Source organism: Pseudophryne corroboree, chromosome 8 (assembly GCF_028390025.1).
Source record: "Pseudophryne corroboree isolate aPseCor3 chromosome 8, aPseCor3.hap2, whole genome shotgun sequence".
Lineage (NCBI taxonomy): Eukaryota > Metazoa > Chordata > Amphibia > Anura > Myobatrachidae > Pseudophryne > Pseudophryne corroboree.
Window position 1 is genome coordinate 421,145,053 of NC_086451.1, and position 22,136 is coordinate 421,167,188.

General features: G+C 48.2%; 1 protein-coding gene across 2 annotated transcripts in view; it reads right to left on the reverse strand.

Moving 5' to 3' along the window:
- The window catches only part of GMFG (glia maturation factor gamma), a 28,107-nt gene extending 13,110 nt beyond the window's left edge, over nucleotides 1-14,997 (reverse strand). Inside the window, exons 1-5 of one of the 2 annotated variants that reach the window (XM_063935724.1) lie at nucleotides 14,907-14,997; nucleotides 5,758-5,854; nucleotides 5,598-5,647; nucleotides 4,997-5,048; nucleotides 1,940-2,020 (exon numbers count right to left, since the gene is read on the reverse strand). In XM_063935724.1, the coding sequence (XP_063791794.1) occupies nucleotides 1,940-2,020; nucleotides 4,997-5,048; nucleotides 5,598-5,647; nucleotides 5,758-5,854; nucleotides 14,907-14,912 (286 nt within the window). In that variant the 5' untranslated portion in view covers nucleotides 14,913-14,997. The remainder of the gene's footprint in view (nucleotides 1-1,939; nucleotides 2,021-4,996; nucleotides 5,049-5,597; nucleotides 5,648-5,757; nucleotides 5,855-14,906) is intronic. The other variant, XM_063935723.1, reaches the window with a different exon arrangement.
- Nucleotides 14,998-22,136: the final 7,139 nt, after the last annotated feature.

The following is a 22,136-nucleotide window of genomic DNA, read 5'->3' on the forward strand; positions in this document are numbered from 1 at the left end:
CAGTTTGCACAGACAATAAAGTACTTTATGTATGCACCAATGATTGGTCCCCCTTTCACACCGCAAAAATAACCCGGTATATTGCTGGTGTGAAAGGGGCCATGGTCGAATTCCCAGGTCACCTGAACCGGTAATTCAGCCCGGGAATAAGGCAGTATTATTACCCAGTCGATGCGACCCGGGACCCATTCACTGCATAGGGTGAGGCGGTGCGGAGATGGTGTCATCTCTCAGCGCCGCCTCTGCACTCACCCCTGATTCCAACTCCGGCCCCCGCCCGCGATATCAACCTGACCCAGTATATTGCAGTGTGAAAGGGTCCAATGCCAGGTCCCACCCGGGAAGGACCCATTTCCAATTCCCGGGTGGGACCCGGCATTGCGATGTGGAAGTGGTATCAGTGTGCTGTCCAGATGGGAATTGGTAACATGTATAAATCCTCCTACTGAGTTATATTAGCAGCCGCAACCGCCTTCTGATGCGTTTCATCTGCCAACCTGCAGAAGGGTGAAACGCGTCAGTAGGTGTATGTGGATGTAATAATCTTATTACATGGAGGTAAAGGAACAGAAGTATATAATGCAGACAGACCTCTTCTCAATTGCTTGTACCCAGCCAGGGGTATTAGAACTTACATGAACACTTAGCTGACATGCAGCACATACGTTAGACTCCTGAGAACAGACACCTGAGCATACATAATATTGGAGCTACCTAGTCACCGCTGAGTATGGCTTCTGCTTACTATGCATTTATAACAGGATTGATATATGGAACCTGTAATTTGACTACAGATAGAGATCTTTGAAGCCCAATCAAATGACCACCGATCAGCACGCTGACAGCCATTCATTGTCTGGCTGCAGGCTGGTAGAGAATGCTGCCTGGCCACTCTGATTCCGTGATCACCACCCACTCCTGCTTGAAGGCCTAGAATTGTGGGGCCCTGGGCAGCTGCCCAGTGTGCCTATACATTAAGATGGCCGCGTTACCGTGACACTTCGGTAACACGCCCATAACACAGACCACCTCCGAGCGTACGCTTAGCCTCCCCCTCTCACCTCCCAGTCACCGTCCAATACATTTTCAAGACATTTCAGAGTTTGCTTCTCAATCACAAATGCAACTCTGGGCCTGATTCAGAACCCGTGTACGGTATTGCTGTGACACCCCACCCTCCCTACCCCGAAACAGTTATAACACGCCTGTGCCTGAGGGCGAGACGTACTAAAGCACAAATGCCGTAAAACCCTGTTATACCGCATTACCAAATGTACCAAAGCCCAGTCGTCGCCAGGGCTCTGATGTGGAGGGTAACGTTGGCGTTACCCTATAGAAGCCTATGGGCTTCTTTCTGCATCGTGCTGTGTGAGGGATCCGGTCGGATCCCTCCCAGCACACCCCGTGGCCACCGTGGCCTTCTGCACATGCGCAAACGGACTCCCAGGTCATAAACCCGGAAGTCCAGGGGCGGAAGAACATCATGAAGGACAGCTCTTATCGGAAGATACATATGCGATTAGTATCTGTGCAATGTCTGGTGATGTGTGGTGGTATGTACATGCAAGGTTAGTACATCCCGCCTTGAGTCACCACTTCCCCATTACCTCCCGCAAATGCTCCCCGACCGTAAATCACTTTGGGGTCTATTCATGAAGCAGTGAAAAGTGTGGAGAAGTGAGCCAGTGGAGAAGTTGCCCATGGCAACCAATCAGCATTGAAGAAACACTTATAATTTGCATACTATACATTGTACAGAACAGCTGATTGGTTGCCATGGGCAACTTCTCCACAGGCTCACTTCTCCACTTTTTTCACTGCTTCTTAAAAAGACCCCTGAGAGAATAGATCCTCACTGCGGCCGTCTTTGCAACACAATCACGGCTTATGCGCGGTGCGATTTACATGCCAACATACGACACCCTCACTGGTCACTCACCTACTGGGCTGGAGAATATCATGCAGAGTGGGTACGAGACGCGGCCATCTTCATGCTGATACTTATAACTGTACACTAGGAATGTGGCATTGTGTCAAGGAAATCAGTGGACACAAGACAAATCTACAACTGCAAAACCTTACATTTGTTATAAATATAACATTCAATATAGCGCCAGCGTTGTAACTCACAGAAACATTGATATCATTGTTAGGTGCATCATGTTATGTTATCTAATGTGTAATATGTTACAGTATATATTAAAGCTGTATTGCCACACAACATGATAAACATTACCGTTCATCAGTGGTAAAAGGAGTAAAATCCTCCTCACGGAACACACAGGGCGGGATGTACTAAGCATCGCATTTGCGATGTGATTAATCCTGCCACTTATCGGGCACATAGGGGGACATTTACTAAGCATTGATAATAGCGGAGAAGTGAGCCAGTGGAGACATTTCCCCATCAACCAATCAGCAGCTCTGTATTATTTGATAGTATGTAAATTATAGATATTACTGCAGTGCTGATTGGTTGCCATGGGCAACTTCTCCACTTGCTCACTTCTCTGCTCTTATCACTGCTTAGTAAATGTCCCCCATACTGGCATTTATAATGCTGGTGGGATCAGTATGATTTGCCTGCGCACGGGATCCCAGCGGTCGTAATACCGATGCCGGGATCCCGATGTTTGAGAAGCTGACAGGGGGTGAGTAAGGGGTGTACCCAGCTCTCACCAACCCCCCTAACCATAACTTGTTGCCTAACCCTAACTACCCCCCGTAGGTGCCTAAACCTAACCCCCTGTCCCCGCTGCCTTGACCTAACCCTTCCCCCGTGCAGCCTAACCCTAAACCCAAAAGAAAGGTTAGATTGGTATCAATGGTTTGATACACGTTCTGGCGCTATGATTGTGCTGGTTCTCTAAGCTGCTGTTAGGGGGAGAGATAGTCAGTCTCTCATGAACTGCAAAAACAACATGTAAAACATAAAACAGCGCTAAATGAAGAAACTAAAAAACAGGTGTTTCCTTAAAAAGAATTATATACGTTTTAATAATACATATAAAAAATGAGGAATTCTCATGAATACACCATAGGATAATGGAGCCTCTATAGCCAGTCTCTGACCCTTGACAATTAGATGTAAATGTGCACACCTCTTGGTTTTGACAATGTCCCTGTGACCGGTCACAATATCAACAGGATCTTCACTTAAATATGCAGATGAGTCCAATCTTGTGATATATTTACCAGGATATAGTGGATTGGCCGGGTATCCCACCTAGCGAAGATCCAGAGGCTGTCTCAGATCCAACGCCGATGATTTTGGTGGTTTTCCCTCTATTAATTTTCCACGTCCATGGATTAGGAATGTCCAAGATGGTGGTAACTGCAATGGTGTCCTGGAGGTGATTCTGGAATGTCTGGGTCAGGGCTGGTATCCTTACGCGTTTCGCTGGCGTTTGGCAGCTTTAACAAAGGTCCCTAAACCCCGCCCGCACAGCCTAAACCTAACACCCCCAACCCCCGCAGCTTACCTGCTTACGGCGCGGTATGTCCTTGTTCGGGATCCTGGCTGTCGGTATTCCGGCACCAGGATGGCGTACCCATTTTGGATGCCTGTGTCGGCATTCAGAATAGGGTCGGTAGTACGGCATCGGTATTCTGACTACTTCCCGCACCGGTATGTACTTACCGGGATCCTGACTGCTTCCCACGCCAGTATGAGGGGGGGGGCGGGGGCTGCTAGGGGTGCTGGGAGGGATCCAATCCTATGTGTTGTATATGTCATGTGACCCTTTTCATATTCCATTTTGTTCATTTCACTAGTGACTGTGTACTGTAGTAATCCTCTGTTATACTGAGCACTGGCATCTCTTTTCTATTTATTACACATTCATTAACAGGGCAATTGATCATCACAGTCATGCCGGGACAGTGCATATATAAGAGGCTGCCCGGTGATTGCTTCCCACCATAAAGCTAAGCTTTCAGAGCTTGGTAAATTACTCCAGCAGCGGTCCTGATTGCAGATAATAAGAACGTCATTACCTGGCGTTACTACCAGCTGAATGCAGGAAAATAGCTTTGGTCAATTTCAGGGACACTTAAATTATGCAGAAATTGCTGTTTCAAGGGAATCTTGATAAATAGGCTCCTTGATGGGTGTCATTATGTATTGGGTGAAGCAAGGATAAGCCCTATTGCAGATGAAAACACCCATATCCCCCCTCAATAAATCAGCCACAACGTTACATGTTATGAAATGTCATGAAGACACACCGGTTGCTTCTTTGCCTTGGCCTCCTGATGTCTTCAAGTAGCCATGGCTGTTACTAGAAGCAAGAGAAAGCTAGATATGTGGCTCTTGTATAGGAAACTCACTATGGTCTCACCATTGCCTCCGGTACCTGAGGGGTCAACTAAGCCCTTAACCAATAGCTGCCCCCTGCTGGCGTTCCTGCACTGTGTGGCAGAGAGTCACTTCGGCTGGGAGAGGAAGAGGTCAGGTCTCTCTCGCGCTGACTGCAGCAGGTAAATGTATGAAGCAGTGATAAGAGTGGAGAAGTGAGCCAGTGGAGAAGTTGCCCATGGCAACCAATCAGCTGCTCTGTATCATTTTATAGTATGCAAATTATAAATGTTACTTCAATGCTGATTGGTCGCCATGGGCAACTTCTCCACTGGCTCATTTCTCCACACTTTTCACTGCTTCATACATTTACCTCATAAGTACTAAAGCGGCGCTGGCAATGGGAGCCACTCTTCATCTGGCAGTAGCGTGGTGGATGGGAGCCTGGTGGATGACCTGGCATGAGAAAAGTTAGATGTCCGTTACCTGCTCAGGTTATTCCCCCCATCATCCACACCCCCTCAACACCACCACCACCACCTGTGTAAGAGCCCTGGCCTGTCTGCATTATTGCAGAAGCTGTGTGTGCCGGTCAGTGGGGCAGAGTGGGCCGGGTGGAGGCAATTTTGTGGCAATGTGGGGACCACAAATGTGTGGAGATCCCTGGGTGTCCACTCTGCTTATAATTATAATAAGGATATCTAGGCTGACGTTCTGGGAGCTCGTTCTGTAGGTCATCAGGGGAAATATCCTGAAACACAAATTTCAGTTAATTTTTTGTTTTCATTTATACTTTGTGATGAGACAGAGGGCTGGTTCTGAGTCGCACGCTGCTCCATTAGCTGCCATGCTCGGAATGCTTTGTGCTTACGCAGGTGCAGCTCTCATTGCTATTATAGGGACCCTATGCTGGGTGCAAGAGGTCCCTCTAAAATAGTCATATAAGAACACCCTTTAAATTTCATGACCCAGAATAGGACAACACTCGGCTTACACTCAGACGGTTCTCTTCCATGCATCCGCCAAATGTCCTCCCAGTTACCCAGAACCTCCGATTTCACATACCGAGAGGAGCGGCCGAGGTGCAACCGAATCAGAACCGCCCAGGGAAAGGCAATGACGTGTATGTTGGCTGCAGAGCAAATGTAATTGCCTAATATTGGTTAGATACATGTGCTTTAGAATCAGGCCGAAAAAGTTGCACCATCTCCTGGTGGCTCCCATCTTCTCAGCAGATGCAGAAGCCACGGCAGATTATCAGTGACGGCCACACATTTCTGGGCAGACAGACAGCACCCACCTCAAGCTCCTGCTCCAAGATCACCAACTGCTTCTCCTTGTCTATCTTCACTATGAAACAAAGAAGAGTGGTGAGTATGAGGGGTGAAGAGACGGCGGGGTGCACCCTGTTGGACCTATGTGTGGTCTCACTCCGTGTCATTGCGCAGCCAGTCACTCACTCAGAATAGCAGCGTTATTGGTCTCCTTCCTAAAGCGAAATCTCCTCAGCTTGTCCTTAAGCTCAGGGTCCACGTCACAAACCACCAGTGAGTCTGACTGGGATAAAAAAAAGAAGGGTGGAAGAATCATTACTCACCACAGGCATTGCTACTCTGATGTCCCCATTCCCTGTGATGGCTATAATGCAGTCAGAGCCGGATTAAGAGAGGGGCGACAGGGGGGGGTCATCCCGGGGCCCCCACACACAGGGTAATCTGACCCGGCAACTGGGACAATGCCTGTCGCTGCTCAGGCTGCATACAGCGGCACAAAACAGATCCCACGTGCTGCTGACGAAGGGACTTGGGAGCCAGTCTGCGCTATATGCAACCTGAGCAGCGGCAGGCATTGGTCCCATTTGCTGGGCCTCAAAGCACGGGATGTAGGGGAGACACGAGGGAAGGTGGGGGGGGGGGGGGGCAGAGTCATCTGACTGAGGGGGGGGGGGGGCAAAGGAGCAGCTTGCTCCCCTCCCATACATGACAGAGGTGGAGGCACTGGTGAGGGGGAGCTTTAAAAGCAGTCTTATGCCGCAGCGTGCTATGCCCCATGTTCTGACTTAGCCGGTTGTCTCTCTTCACAAATACATTACTGTGAGGAGGTTTGGCCATGCTGAGCCTGCTGGGACATCCCACCCCCATCAGTGAGGGACATGGGGATTGTGTATTACATCAGTCATTTTGCAGATGTGATATTTTTCATTACAGTGTTCAGCTAAGGTCAATATAGAGGCGCAAAACACATGCTATTAAAAGTCGTCAGTAAGACCCGATCTCTGCCAGCTCCTAGCCGGTACAACATGTAAGACCCTCTGACAAGGAGATAAAAAAGGTGCGTGTTCTGAATGGCAATGATGGCCCATAAATCTGTGCTCTACACTACTTTATCTCACTTCAATCATCCTGGCCTATGTGTAGCGCCTTAGAACAAAGTGCACTAGTGTGACCAGCCTTATTGCCTGGTGCTCGAGTTCTACTAATAAACAGGCCACTTGTTGTAATTACTAGAACAGGGCTGAGATCCATCACCTACTGAAATGATACAAGTTTAAGGTCATTTTGCAAAAAGAAAAGAAAATAAAAAGTATAAAATATAAAGTTACATAGAAGCAAAGAAACAGAAATTGATGGCTGACAAGAACCATATGGCCTATCCAGTCTGCCCTGTAGGGTTAAGGTATTAGGGTTCATTTAGGAGATTGAGTTAGGGGTGAGAGTATTTGGGATAGGGTATTATGGTTGGCTTAGTGGTTTGGGTTAGGGCAGTGGTTCTTAAACTGTGTGCCGTGGCTCTCTGGGGTGCCTCAGGACACTTTCAGGGGTGCCCTGGGTTGGTGGTCCAGGACCAATTCAAATTATTTATGGTCAATGTAATAAGTAAAACCAGTGCTGGTGGCTGCTATCATAAAATATGTGGACAAACAGAAGCAAATCTTGTCCCTCACTACACAATTGAGCCTAAGAATGACATATACACAGAATTTACTTAATTTAATATCTCTTTCTAAATTTCTCAATAAGGAATTGTTGGCTTAGGGGTGCCGTGAAAAGAATTCTGATGCTCTAGGGCAGGAGCAGCCAACCCTGGTCCTCGAGAGCTACCAACGGTGCATGTTTTCCAGGTCTCCTCACAGAATACACCTGTGGATCTTTTAAAATGTGACAGTTAGTAATGACTGCACATGTGCACCTGCCAGGTGAGCTGGAAAACGTGGACTGTTGGTAGCTCTCGAGGACCAGGGTTGGCTACCACTGCTCTAGGGCACCGTGCTTAAAAAAGTTTGAGAACCACTGGGTTAGGGTATAGGGTTAGTTTAGGGGTTATGGTTAGGGGTGGGTTAGGGTATTAGGATGCTTAGGGTGAGCTTTAGGTAGGGCACTAGGGTGAGGGTAAGCAGCAGCTACTGCAAAATTATGGTAATGCCACAGGAGGTGTCTTGTGTAAGTAGATGCCTCCTGCCGGGTTCTATGATGCACTGCTGCGTCTGAAGACACAGCACCGAATCACTTTGCATGAACATCAGCCATCACAGTAACCCTCAGGTTACGCAGGATGCCCGAAGTGTTCACGCTGCTGGGGCCAGGAATTCTATATTGGAAGCAGCAGACTCTTGCCTTGCCCTGTCACAGCCCCCTCCCTGGCGACAAATGGCTGTCGCATGCCACTCATGCTGTGGCTTGGGGGGCACTTAAGGGGTCTATTCATGAAGCAGTGAAAAGTGTGGAGAAGTGAGCCAGTGGAGAAGTTTCCCATGGCAACCAATCAGCATTGAAGTAACATTTAACATTTTCATACTATACAATTGTACGGAGCAGCTGATTGGTTGCCATGGGCAACTTCTCCACAGGCTCACTTCTCCACTCTTTTCACTGCTTCATGAATAGACCCCCAAGAGTGGTGTCACAGTCACACAACAGAACAGGCGCGGTACAGAAGTTCCCATGTGCTGATAACCAAACATTGGAGCTGTGTGCGTATTATCAAAAGCATCATGAGGTGCCCAGGCCGCAATTCATCCGTTCAAAACGTACGTATCTTTGCCGCAGAAATCCACACGCAGTTGTTTAAAAAATAGGCGTAAATTCCCTTTCTCTATCGTCCTAGTGGATGCTGGGGTTCCTGAAAGGACCATGGGGAATAGCGGCTCCGCAGGAGACAGGGCACAAAAAGTAAAGCTTTCCGATCAGGTGGTGTGCACTGGCTCCTCCCCCTATGACCCTCCTCCAAGCCTCAGTTAGATTTTTGTGCCCGGCCGAGAAGGGTGCAATCTAGGTGGCTCTCCTAAAGAGCTGCTTAGAGAAAGTTTAGCTTAGGTTTTTTATTTTACAGTGAGTCCTGCTGGCAACAGGATCACTGCAACGAGGGACTTAGGGGAGAAGAAGTGAACTCACCTGCGTGCAGGATGGATTGGCTTCTTGGCTACTGGACATCAGCTCCAGAGGGACGATCACAGGTACAGCCTGGATGGTCACCGGAGCCTCGCCGCCGGCCCCCTTGCAGATGCTGAAACATGAAGAGGTCCAGAATCGGCGGCAGAAGACTCCTCAGTCTTCTAAAGGTAGCGCACAGCACTGCAGCTGTGCGCCATTTTCCTCTCAGCACACTTCACACGGCAGTCACTGAGGGTGCAGGGCGCTGGGAGGGGAGCGCCCTGGGAGGCAAATGAAAACCTATTTGGCTAAAAAATACCTCACATATAGCCTCCGGGGGCTATATGGAGATATTTAACCCCTGCCAGAATACACTAAAGAGCGGGAGACGAGCCCGCCGGAAAAGGGGCGGGGCCTATCTCCTCAGCACACAGCGCCATTTTCCTTACACAGCTCCGCTGGTCAGGACGGCTCCCAGGTCTCTCCCCTGCACTGCACTACAGAAACAGGGTAAAACAAGAGAGGGGGGGCAAAATAGTGGCAAAAATTATATTATAAAAGCAGCTATACAGGGAGCACTTATTATAAGGCTATCCCTGTCATATATAGTGCTTTTGGTGTGTGCTGGCAAACTCTCCCTCTGTCTCCCCAAAGGGCTAGTGGGGTCCTGTCTTCGTTAAGAGCATTCCCTGTGTGTCTGCTGTGTGTCGGTACGTGTGTGTCGACATGTATGAGGACGATATTGGTGTGGAGGCGGAGCAATTGCCAAATATGGGGATGTCACCTCCTAGGGGGTCGACACCAGAATGGATGCCTTTATTTATGGAATTACGGGATAGTGTCAACACGCTAAAGCAGTCGTTTGACGACATGAGACGGCCGGACAATCAGTTAGTGCCTGTCCAGGCGCCTCAAACACCGTCAGGGGCTGTAAAACGCCCTTTGCCTCAGTCGGTCGACACAGACCCAGACACAGGCACTGATTCCAGTGGCGACGGTGACGAATCAACCGTATTTTCCAGTAGGGCCACACGTTATATGATTTTGGCAATGAAGGAGGCGTTACATTTAGCTGATACTACAGGTACCACTAAACAGGGTATTATGTGGGGTGTGAAAAAACTACCTATAGTTTTTCCTGAATCAGAAGAACTAAATGATGTATGTGATGAAGCGTGGGTTGCCCCCGATAAAAAGATGCTAATTTCAAAGAAGTTATTAGCTTTATACCCTTTCCCGTCAGAGGTTAGGGCGCGCTGGGAAACACCTCCTAGGGTGGACAAGGCGCTCACACGCTTATCTAAACAAGTGGCGTTACCCTCTCCTGAGACGGCCGCACTTAAAGATCCAGCAGATAGGAGGATGGAAAATATCCAAAAAAGTATATACACACATACAGGTGTTATACTACGACCAGCTATAGCGACAGCCTGGATGTGCAGTGCTGGAGTAGCTTGGTCAGAGTCCCTGATTGAAAATATTGATACCCTGGATAGGGACAATGTTTTACTGTCTTTAGAGCAAATAAAGGATGCATTTCTTTATATGCGTGATGCACAGAGGGATATCTGCACACTGGCATCACGGGTAAGTGCTATGTCCATTTCGGCCAGAAGAAGTTTATGGACGCGACAGTGGTCAGGCGATGCGGACTCAAAACGGCATATGGAAGTTTTGCCGTATAAAGGGGAGGAGTTATTTGGAGTCGGTCTATCAGATTTGGTGGCCACGGCTACAGCCGGGAAATCCACCTTTTTACCTCAAGCTACTCCCCAACAGAAAAAGACACCGACTTTTCAACCGCAGCCCTTTCGTTCCTTTAAAAACAAGAGAGCAAAGGGATATTCATATCTGCCAAGAGGCAGAGGAAGGGGGAAGAGACACCAACAGGCAGCTCCTTCCCAGGAACAGAAGCCCTCCCCCGCTTCTACAAAAGCCTCAGCATGACGCTGGGGCTTCTCAAGCGGACTCGGGGGCGGTGGGCGGTCGTCTCAAGAATTTCAGCGCGCAGTGGGCTCACTCGCAGGTAGATCCCTGGATCCTGCAGATAATATCTCAGGGGTACAGGTTGGAACTAGAGACAGATCCGCCTCGCCGTTTCCTGAAGTCTGCTTTACCAACGTCCCCCTCCGAAAGGGAGACGGTTTTGGAAGCCATTCACAAGCTGTACTCTCAGCAGGTGATAGTCAAGGTACCTCTTCTACAACAGGGAAAGGGGTATTATTCCACTCTATTTGTGGTACCGAAGCCGGACGGCTCGGTAAGACCTATTCTAAATCTGAAGTCCTTGAACCTGTACATAAAGAAGTTCAAGTTCAAAATGGAGTCACTCAGAGCAGTGATAGCGAACCTGGAAGAAGGGGACTTTATGGTGTCCTTGGACATCAAGGATGCGTACCTCCACGTTCCAATTTACCCCTCACACCAGGGGTACCTCAGGTTCGTTGTACAAAACTGTCACTATCAGTTTCAGACGCTGCCGTTCGGATTGTCCACGGCACCTCGGGTCTTTACAAAGGTAATGGCCGAGATGATGATTCTTCTTCGAAGAAAAGGCGTATTAATTATCCCATACTTGGACGATCTCCTAATAAGGGCAAGGTCCAGAGAACAGCTAGAGAGGGGATTAGCACTGTCTCAAGAAGTGCTAAAACAGCACGGCTGGATTCTGAATATTCCAAAATCCCAGTTAATGCCGACAACTCGTCTGCTGTTCCTAGGGATGATTCTGGACACGGTTCAGAAAAAGGTTTTTCTCCCGGAGGAAAAAGCCAAGGAGTTATCCGAGCTTGTCAGGAACCTCCTAAAACCAGGAAAGGTGTCTGTACATCAATGCACAAGAGTCCTGGGAAAAATGGTGGCTTCTTACGAAGCAATTCCATTCGGCAGATTCCATGCACGAATTTTCCAGAGGGATCTGTTGGACAAATGGTCAGGGTCGCATCTTCAGATGCACCAGCGGATAACCCTGTCTCCAAGGACAAGGGTATCTCTTCTGTGGTGGTTGCAGAGTGCTCATCTATTGGAGGGCCGCAGATTCGGCATACAGGATTGGATCCTGGTGACCACGGACGCCAGCCTGAGAGGCTGGGGAGCAGTCACACAAGGAAGAAACTTCCAGGGAGTGTGGACGAGCCTGGAAACGTCTCTTCACATAAACATTCTGGAACTAAGAGCAATCTACAATGCTCTAAGCCAGGCAGAACCTCTGCTTCAAGGAAAACCGGTGTTGATCCAGTCGGACAACATCACGGCAGTCGCCCATGTAAACAGACAGGGCGGCACAAGAAGCAGGAGTGCAATGGCAGAAGCTGCAAGGATTCTTCGCTGGGCAGAGAATCATGTGATAGCACTGTCAGCAGTGTTCATCCCGGGAGTGGACAACTGGGAAGCAGACTTCCTCAGCAGACACGACCTTCACCCGGGAGAGTGGGGACTTCATCCGGAAGTCTTCCACATGCTGGTAACCCGTTGGGAAAGACCAATGGTGGACATGATGGCGTCTCGCCTCAACAAAAAACTGGACAGGTATTGCGCCAGGTCAAGAGATCCGCAGGCAATAGCTGTGGACGCGCTGGTAACGCCTTGGGTGTACCAGTCGGTGTATGTGTTTCCTCCTCTGCCTCTCATACCAAAAGTATTGAGAATTATACGGCAAAGAGGCGTAAGAACGATACTAGTGGTTCCGGATTGGCCAAGAAGGACTTGGTACCCGGAACTTCAAGAGATGATCACGGAAGATCCGTGGCCTCTACCTCTAAGGAGGGACTTGCTTCAGCAGGGTCCCTGTCTGTTTCAAGACTTACCGCGGCTGCGTTTGACGGCATGGCGGTTGAACGCCGGATCCTAAAGGAAAAAGGCATGCCGGAAGAAGTCATTCCTACTTTGATTAAAGCAAGGAAGGAAGTAACCGTGCAACACTATCACCGCATTTGGCGAAGATATGTTGCGTGGTGCGAGGATCGGAGTGCTCCAACGGAGGAATTTCAACTGGGTCGATTCCTACATTTCCTGCAATCAGGATTGTCTATGGGTCTCAAATTGGGATCTATTAAGGTTCAAATTTCGGCCCTGTCGATTTTCTTTCAAAAAGAATTGGCTTCAGTTCCTGAAGTCCAGACTTTTGTTAAGGGAGTGCTGCATATACAGCCTCCTGTGGTGCCTCCAGTGGCACCGTGGGATCTCAATGTGGTTTTGGAATTTCTAAAATCTCATTGGTTTGAACCACTAAAAAAGGTGGATTTAAAATATCTCACATGGAAAGTGACCATGTTACTAGCCCTGGCTTCGGCCAGGAGAGTGTCAGAACTGGCAGCTTTATCTTACAAAAGCCCATATCTGATTTTCCATTCGGACAGGGCAGAACTGCGGACTCGTCCGCATTTTCTCCCTAAGGTGGTGTCAGCATTTCATCTGAACCAGCCTATTGTAGTGCCTGCGGCTACAAGTGACTTGGAGGACTCCAAGTTACTGGACGTTGTCAGAGCATTAAAAATATATATTGCAAGGACAGCTGGAGTCAGAAAATCTGACTCGTTGTTTATATTGTATGCACCCAACAAGATGGGTGCTCCTGCGTCTAAGCAGACGATTGCTCGTTGGATCTGTAGCACAATCCAACTTGCACATTCTGTGGCAGGCCTGCCACAGCCTAAATCTGTAAAGGCCCACTCCACAAGGAAGGTGGGCTCATCTTGGGCGGCTGCCCGAGGGGTCTCGGCATTACAACTTTGCCGAGCAGCTACGTGGTCAGGGGAGAACACGTTTGTAAAATTTTACAAATTTGATACTCTGGCTAAGGAGGACCTGGAGTTCTCTCATTCGGTGCTGCAGAGTCATCCGCACTCTCCCGCCCGTTTGGGAGCTTTGGTATAATCCCCATGGTCCTTTCAGGAACCCCAGCATCCACTAGGACGATAGAGAAAATAAGAATTTACTTACCGATAATTCTATTTCTCGGAGTCCGTAGTGGATGCTGGGCGCCCATCCCAAGTGCGGATTATCTGCAATAATTGTACATAGTTATTGTTAACTAATTCGGGTTATTGTTTAGGAAGCCATCTTTCAGAGGCTCCTCTGTTATCATACTGTTAACTGGGTTTGATCACAAGTTGTACGGTGTGATTGGTGTGGCTGGTATGAGTCTTACCCGGGATTCAAAATTCCTCCCTTATTGTGTACGCTCGTCCGGGCACAGTACCTAACTGAGGCTTGGAGGAGGGTCATAGGGGGAGGAGCCAGTGCACACCACCTGATCGGAAAGCTTTACTTTTTGTGCCCTGTCTCCTGCGGAGCCGCTATTCCCCATGGTCCTTTCAGGAACCCCAGCATCCACTACGGACTCCGAGAAATAGAATTATCGGTAAGTAAATTCTTATTTTCTATGTCTGAGTTAGAGAGAGTTATTTCGGCATCTGTACAGCAGATTGCCTAACCCTGCACACTACAATTACACCACTTGTGTTATGTGTGCAACGTCAGGAACAGGGGGGGTAATTCCAAGTTGATCAGCAGGAAAAATTTTAGCAGTTGGGCAAAACCATGTGCACTGCAGGGGGGGGGCAGATATAACATTTGCAGAGAGAGTTAGATTTGGGTGGGTTATTTTGTTTCTGTGCAGGGTAAATACTGGCTGCTTTATTTTTACACTGCAATTTAGATTGCAGATTGAACTCACCACACCCAAATCTAACTCTCTCTGCACATGTTATATCTGCCCCACCTGCAGTGCACATGGTTTTGCCCAACTGCTACCAAAATTCCTGCTGCGATCAACTTGGAATTACCTCCAGGGTTTCAGAATACACTTTGTATTTTATACTCATTTACCTCCTCAGGTGGCTGGATATTCTTTACTGCGTCTTTCCCTCTAGTTTAGTTGTAATTTGACGGCTCTTGATTAATTTAATTGCAATATAGCTCTTAATGCTTCATTTCCTCAACAAGATATTATCGAATTATACCATGGGAAAACATCTGTGAGGATATAGCCATACATTTATCTCCGGTTTGCATGTGAATATCTGAATATAAGTCTGGTTCTTAGCAACGTTCAGTGTTACTGGTAAAAGAGAGGCTCATTCATTCATAGCAGTCTATAGCAGAACAGAGCTACACATCCCAGGACACAAGTTCCAAGGGGGCAAATCCTTAACCCCTGGCACCGTTGGTGGCAGTTCTCAGTGTAACAGAAATACAATGGCCGTGCTATGTAATAAGGCAGAAGGGATGCATCTTACCATCATGCAGGGCGTCTCCTGTGTGACTTGGTTGCCTGTTTTGTGGCCCTGATGACAGCAGGATGTGAGTGGCAGCAGAAGGAGGGGATGAGGGCTGCACAGCACAGCACTGTCTCAGGAGTACACCCTCAGCCAGTGCAGCTACACACACCACATGTTCCGCCACCACATCCTGTTAGCGCAGCGCAGAGATAAATTTGTCGTTTTTGCTGATGAGGAACAAATATGTTAGAAATGTGAACAGAGAGGATATTTGGATCATCAGACAAACAAAGCACCGTCTTTACTGGTAAAACCCCCCAGCTCCTGTCATCTAAGAACAGTTTTCATGGTTTGCAAAGCACTACCAGGGCTGGCAACAGAAATATTGGGGCCCGGTACAGTGATATCTCTGGGGCCCCCGCAGTCGCTGTGTGTGAGAGGATCCAGCCACGCTAAGGCTGCGCCCACACCGCCTACAGCTCGCTGCCCTATTTGGACAAGACGGCTCGCATGCCTGTCGTGCACTAAGTGGCATATGCTTGGGGCCCCTCTGAGCCTTGGGGCCCGGTACAGGTGTCCCCTTTGACCCCCCCCTTGTCTCCGGCCCTGAGCACTACTATAGTAATTATGTAAAAATAAAAAAGTGGGGCTTATTTAATAAAATTGTGTAATGCACTAAAATGCGCTGCAACACAGAGCAACTGATTAGATCTTCGCTATCGTTTTTATAGTATAATAAAAGCAAGCATTTGATTTGTTGCCATGGGTTACATGACATTTGGCCATATTGTACCATTTTATTAAATAAGAACCACTGTATATAGAGGGTATATAGGGGGTCATTCCGACCTGATCGCTAGCAAGCTACTTTTAGCATTGCTGCAATCAGGTAGTCGCCACCTACAGGGGCGGGGGGATTAGCTGTGCAGGGCTGCGATCCGCTGTGCAGAGACTACACAAGCAAAAAGTTTGTGCAGTCTCTGCACAGCTCAAGACTTACTCACCCGCTGTGATGATCCTTCCTGGAGCTGATGTCAGGATCTCTCCCTGCATTCGGCCGGACACGCCTGCGTTTTATTCGGCACTCCCAGAAAACGGTCAGTTGTCACCCCTGGCCGACCTCTTCCTGTCAATATTCTTGCGTTCGCCGCTGTGAATGCGGCCGTCGCCAGGCAGCGACGCTCCTTCGCAGTTCTGACCCGTTCGCACGGCTGCAAAAAACTGCAGCGTGCGAACGGCTCGGAATGACCCTTATAATGTATTAGAAGGCCTGAATAGTCTTAAGACGGATGATGACTGTGATGCACTCCAGTTGTGGGAAATTCCATCAGGCCACATTATTATTCCATATTATTATCAATGATTTATAAAGCGCCAATCCTATTACACAGCGCTGTTTAAATAATATGTGATTATTCACATCAGTCCCTGCCCTAGCCAAGGTTTAATGGTCCCATTTATCATTGAATATTTGTGGCTTAATCCCCGAAAACGGGCGTTTTTTAGGTTTTAACCTTTTTTACGACCCCTTGTCTATTTAAATCAGGCATGTCCAAACTGCGGCCCTCCAGCTGTTGTGAAACTACATATCCCAGCATGCACTGACACAGTTTTGCTGTCAGAAAATGCTAAAGCTGTGTCAGGGCATGCTGGGATGTGTAGTTTCTCAACAGCTGGAGGGCCGCAGTTTGGACATGCCTGATTTAAATGAACATTATTTAAAAAAAATATTATTAATAATAATAATAATAATAATAATAATAATAATAATAATAATAATGTAGAAAATTCAATACTAATTTCATAATAATTAAATAATAAAAAACATAGAGAGAAAAACATATATTAGGACTTCATTCTACTTTACCAGTGTCATCACTTGGATACACCGGAATCATGCAATGGGTCATAAAGAGTTAACTGCAAATATTAAGTATCCCACAAATGTATGTAGGAGGGACCACAGCATATGTTTCCGATACCTGCTGCGATCCCTCCATTCCTGTCGGCAGCTGCATCTCCCGTCGGTTTCTATGGGGGATGCAATGCTGGCAGATTTACCAATCTGCAGAAGGCAAAGCTTTCCCGATGTTGGTCCCCACAGCCAGGGCCGGATTAACAATGGGGCGGATAGAGCTGCAGCTCCAGGCCCCCCATTGAAAATAGGCCCACAGGAGCCAATGCGATTCAGCAGTTTTGACAAGAAAAAAAAAAAATCCTGTCACCACCAGCTGCTCACCGCACTCACCTCACAGGTGCCCAAGTTAGCACCGTCTGGCCACTGTGCATAACACCCATGGCCTTGGCTTGTCAGTCTGATACTCTGCTGTGGTGCTGCACAGACCCGCTGGAACTCCGCCCCCCGTCCCACTGAAGCTCCACCCCCAGACCAATCAGAAGCTCTGTCCTCATGCTAGCCAAAGCTCCGCACCCAGACCCATCTAAGCCTTGCCCCCATACCCACCGAAGCTCCGCCCCCACACCAGTCCAAAGGTTGTCTTCATACCAATTGAAGCCCCGCCCCATATCTGGTGAAGCTCCGCCCCCAGACAAATCCAATGCTTCATCCTCATGCCACAACAAAAGCTCCGCTCTCTGGCCTGTCTGGAGGACCTGCCATGGGGGAGTAGGCTGCTATCTGTGAGGAGAGCTGGGTTATGGATTGCACAGTGCAGCAGACGTGCGACACCTGAGTAGGCGCAGAGCACACCAGGCCCGGAGGTCACCCTCTTCCCATATTTCAGTAAGTGGTCTGTGTCAGTAGGTGTATTTGTCTGTGTGTGTCAGTGAGTAATGTCTGTCAGTAAGTGGTCTGTGTCAGTAAGATTGTCTGTGTGTGTCAGTAAGTAACGTCTGTCAGTAAGTGGTCTGTGTCAGTAACTTTGTGTGTGTTAGTAAGTAGTCTGTGTCAGTAAGTTTATTTGCCTGTGTGTGTCAGTAAGTAGTGTCTGTCAGTAAGTGGTCTGTGTCAGTAAGTTTGTCTGTGTGTGTCAGTAAGTAACGTCTGTCAGTAAGTGGTCAGTGTCAGTAACTTTGTGTGTGTTAGTAAGTAGTCTGTGTCAGTAAGTTTATTTGCCTGTGTGTGTGTGTCAGTAAGTAGTGTCTGTCAGTAAGTGGTCTGTGTCAGTGTGTGTGTGTGTGTGTGTGTGTGTGTGTGTGTGTGTGTGTGTGTGTGTGTGTGTGTGTGTGTGTCGGTAAGTAATGTCTATCAGTAAGTGGTCTGTATCAGTAAGTTTCTGTTTTGTGTGTGTCAGTAAATAGTGTCTGTCAGTAATTGGTGTCTCACTAAGTGGTGTCTGTGTGTGTCTTTAAGGCCCTTACTGAGAGACACACCACTTCCTAACAGACTTACTGTAAGGGGTGTCTGTCAGTAAGTGTGTCTGTGTCAATAAGTGTGTGTGTGTGTGTGTGTGTGTGTGTGTGTGTGTGTGTGTGTGTGTGTGTGTGTGTGTGTGTCAATGATTTGTCAGTAAGGGGTGTCTGTCAGTAAGTGTGTCTGTGTCAATAAGTGTGTGTGTGTGTGTGTGTGTGTGTGTGTGTGTGTGTGTGTGTGTGTGTGTGTGTGTGTGTGTGTGTGTGTCAATGATTTGTCAGTAAGGAGTGGCTGTCAGTAAGTGGTGTTTGTGTCAGTAAGGGGTATTTGTCAGTGAGTAGTGTGTGTGTTAGTGTGTCAGTAAGATGTGTCAGTCACTGGGTCAATGTCAGTGTGTATCATTTAGTGGAATCTGTGTTAGTAAGGATCTAAGAAGAAACATAGGGTGAGGGTTCCGCACTGGAATGCCGTATGGTTTCCTGTGACCCTCAACTCATGCGGCACAGGAATTATACCAAGGGGAAAAAAATAAAAAGTAAAGCCAACTACAATATAATTTTAATAGGGTTATCGTGGTGTCCCAGCTATTAGAGGGGTCGGCGGTGCACCCCAGAGTCAGATATAATAGTCAGAAACACAACAGAGAAAGAAAAGAAGACTCTTTGTTGGGGGCACTCAGATCAAATTCAATAGTATGTTCCTGTGATCAGAAGTTAAAACTAGAGATGAGCGCCTGAAATTTTTCGGGTTTTGTGTTTTGGTTTTGGGTTCGGTTCCGCGGCCGTGTTTTGGGTTCGAACGCGTTTTGGCAAAACCTCACCGAATTTTTTTTGTCGGATTCGGGTGTGTTTTGGATTCGGGTGTTTTTTTCCAAAAACACTAAAAAACAGCTTAAATCATAGAATTTGGGGGTCATTTTGATCCCAAAGTATTATTAACCTCAAAAACCATAATTTACACTCATTTTCAGTCTATTCTGAATACCTCACACCTCACAATATTATTTTTAGTCCTAAAATTTGCACCGAGGTCGCTGTGTGAGTAAGATAAGCGACCCTAGTGGCCGACACAAACACCGGGCCCATCTAGGAGTGGCACTGCAGTGTCACGCAGGATGTCCCTTCCAAAAAACCCTCCCCAAACAGCACATGACGCAAAGAAAAAAAGAGGCGCAATGAGGTAGCTGTGTGAGTAAGATTAGCGACCCTAGTGGCCGACACAAACACCGGGCCCATCTAGGAGTGGCACTGCAGTGTCACGCAGGATGGCCCTTCCAAAAAACCCTCCCCAAACAGCACATGACGCAAAGAAAAAAAGAGGCGCAATGAGGTAGCTGTGTGAGTAAGATTAGCGACCCTAGTGGCCGACACAAACACCGGGCCCATCTAGGAGTGGCACTGCAGTGTCACGCAGGATGGCCCTTCCAAAAAACCCTCCCCAAACAGCACATGACGCAAAGAAAAAAAGAGGCGCAATGAGGTAGCTGACTGTGTGAGTAAGATTAGCGACCCTAGTGGCCGACACAAACACCGGGCCCATCTAGGAGTGGCACTGCAGTGTCACGCAGGATGTCCCTTCCAAAAAACCCTCCCCAAACAGCACATGACGCAAAGAAAAAAAGAGGCGCAATGAGGTAGCTGTGTGAGTAAGATTAGCGACCCTAGTGGCCGACACAAGCACCGGGCCCATCTAGGAGTGGCACTGCAGTGTCACGCAGGATGGCCCTTCCAAAAAACCCTCCCCAAACAGCACATGACGCAAAGAAAAAAAGAGGCGCAATGAGGTAGCTGACTGTGTGAGTAAGATTAGCGACCCTAGTGGCCGACACAAACACCGGGCCCATCTAGGAGTGGCACTGCAGTGTCACGCAGGATGTCCCTTCCAAAAAACCCTCCCCAATCAGCACATGATGCAAAGAAAAAGAAAAGAAAAAAGAGGTGCAAGATGGAATTGTCCTTGGGCCCTCCCACCCACCCTTATGTTGTATAAACAAAACAGGACATGCACACTTTAACCAACCCATCATTTCAGTGACAGGGTCTGCCACACGACTGTGACTGATATGACGGGTTGGTTTGGACCCCCCCCAAAAAAGAAGCAATTAATCTCTCCTTGCACAAACTGGCTCTACAGAGGCAAGATGTCCACCTCATCTTCACCCTCCGATATATCACCGTGTACATCCCCCTCCTCACAGATTATCAATTCGTCCCCACTGGAATCCACCATCTCAGCTCCCTGTGTACTTTGTGGAGGCAATTGCTGCTGGTCAATGTCTCCGCGGAGGAATTGATTATAATTCATTTTAATGAACATCATCTTCTCCACATTTTCTGGATGTAACCTCGTACGCCGATTGCTGACAAGGTGAGCGGCGGCACTAAACACTCTTTCGGAGTACACACTTGTGGGAGGGCAACTTAGGTAGAATAAAGCCAGTTTGTGCAAGGGCCTCCAAATTGCCTCTTTTTCCTGCCAGTATAAGTACGGACTGTGTGACGTGCCTACTTGGATGCGGTCACTCATATAATCCTCCACCATTCTATCAATGTTGAGAGAATCATATGCAGTGACAGTAGACGACATGTCCGTAATCGTTGTCAGGTCCTTCAGTCCGGACCAGATGTCAGCATCAGCAGTCGCTCCAGACTGCCCTGCATCACCGCTAGCGGGTGGGCTCGGAATTCTGAGCCTTTTCCTCGCACCCCCAGTTGCGGGAGAATGTGAAGGAGGAGATGTTGACAGGTCGCGTTCCGCTTGACTTGACAATTTTGTCACCAGCAGGTCTTTCAACCCCAGCAGACCTGTGTCTGCCGGAAAGAGAGATCCAAGGTAGGCTTTAAATCTAGGATCGAGCACGGTGGCCAAAATGTAGTGCTCTGATTTCAACAGATTGACCACCCGTGAATCCTTGTTAAGCGAATTAAGGGCTGCATCCACAAGTCCCACATGCCTAGCGGAATCGCTCCCTTTTAGCTCCTTCTTCAATGCCTCCAGCTTCTTCTGCAAAAGCCTGATGAGGGGAATGACCTGACTCAGGCTGGCAGTGTCTGAACTGACTTCACGTGTGGCAAGTTCAAAGGGCATCAGAACCTTGCACAACGTTGAAATCATTCTCCACTGCACTTGAGACAGGTGCATTCCATCTCCTATATCGTGCTCAATTGTATAGGCTTGAATGGCCTTTTGCTGCTCCTCCAACCTCTGAAGCATATAGAGGGTTGAATTCCACCTCGTTACCACTTCTTGCTTCAGATGATGGCAGGGCAGGTTCAGTAGTTTTTGGTGGTGCTCCAGTCTTCTGTACGTGGTGCCTGTACGCCGAAAGTGTCCCGCAATTTTTCTGGCCACCGACAGCATCTCTTGCACGCCCCTGTCGTTTTTTAAAAAATTCTGCACCACCAAATTCAAGGTATGTGCAAAACATGGGACGTGCTGGAATTTGCCCATATTTAATGCACACACAATATTGCTGGCGTTGTCCGATGCCACAAATCCACAGGAGAGTCCAATTGGGGTAAGCCATTCCGCGATGATCTTCCTCAGTTGCCGTAAGAGGTTTTCAGCTGTGTGCGTATTCTGGAAAGCGGTGATACAAAGCGTAGCCTGCCTAGGAAAGAGTTGGCGTTTGCGAGATGCTGCTACTGGTGCCGCCGCTGCTGTTCTTGCGGCGGGAGTCCATACATCTACCCAGTGGGCTGTCACAGTCATATAGTCCTGACCCTGCCCTGCTCCACTTGTCCACATGTCCGTGGTTAAGTGGACATTGGGTACAACTGCATTTTTTAGGAGACTGGTGAGTCTTTTTCTGACGTCCGTGTACATTCTCGGTATCGCCTGCCTAGAGAAGTGGAACCTAGATGGTATTTGGTAACGGGGGCACACTGCCTCAATAAATTGTCTAGTTCCCTGTGAACTAACGGCGGATACCGGAC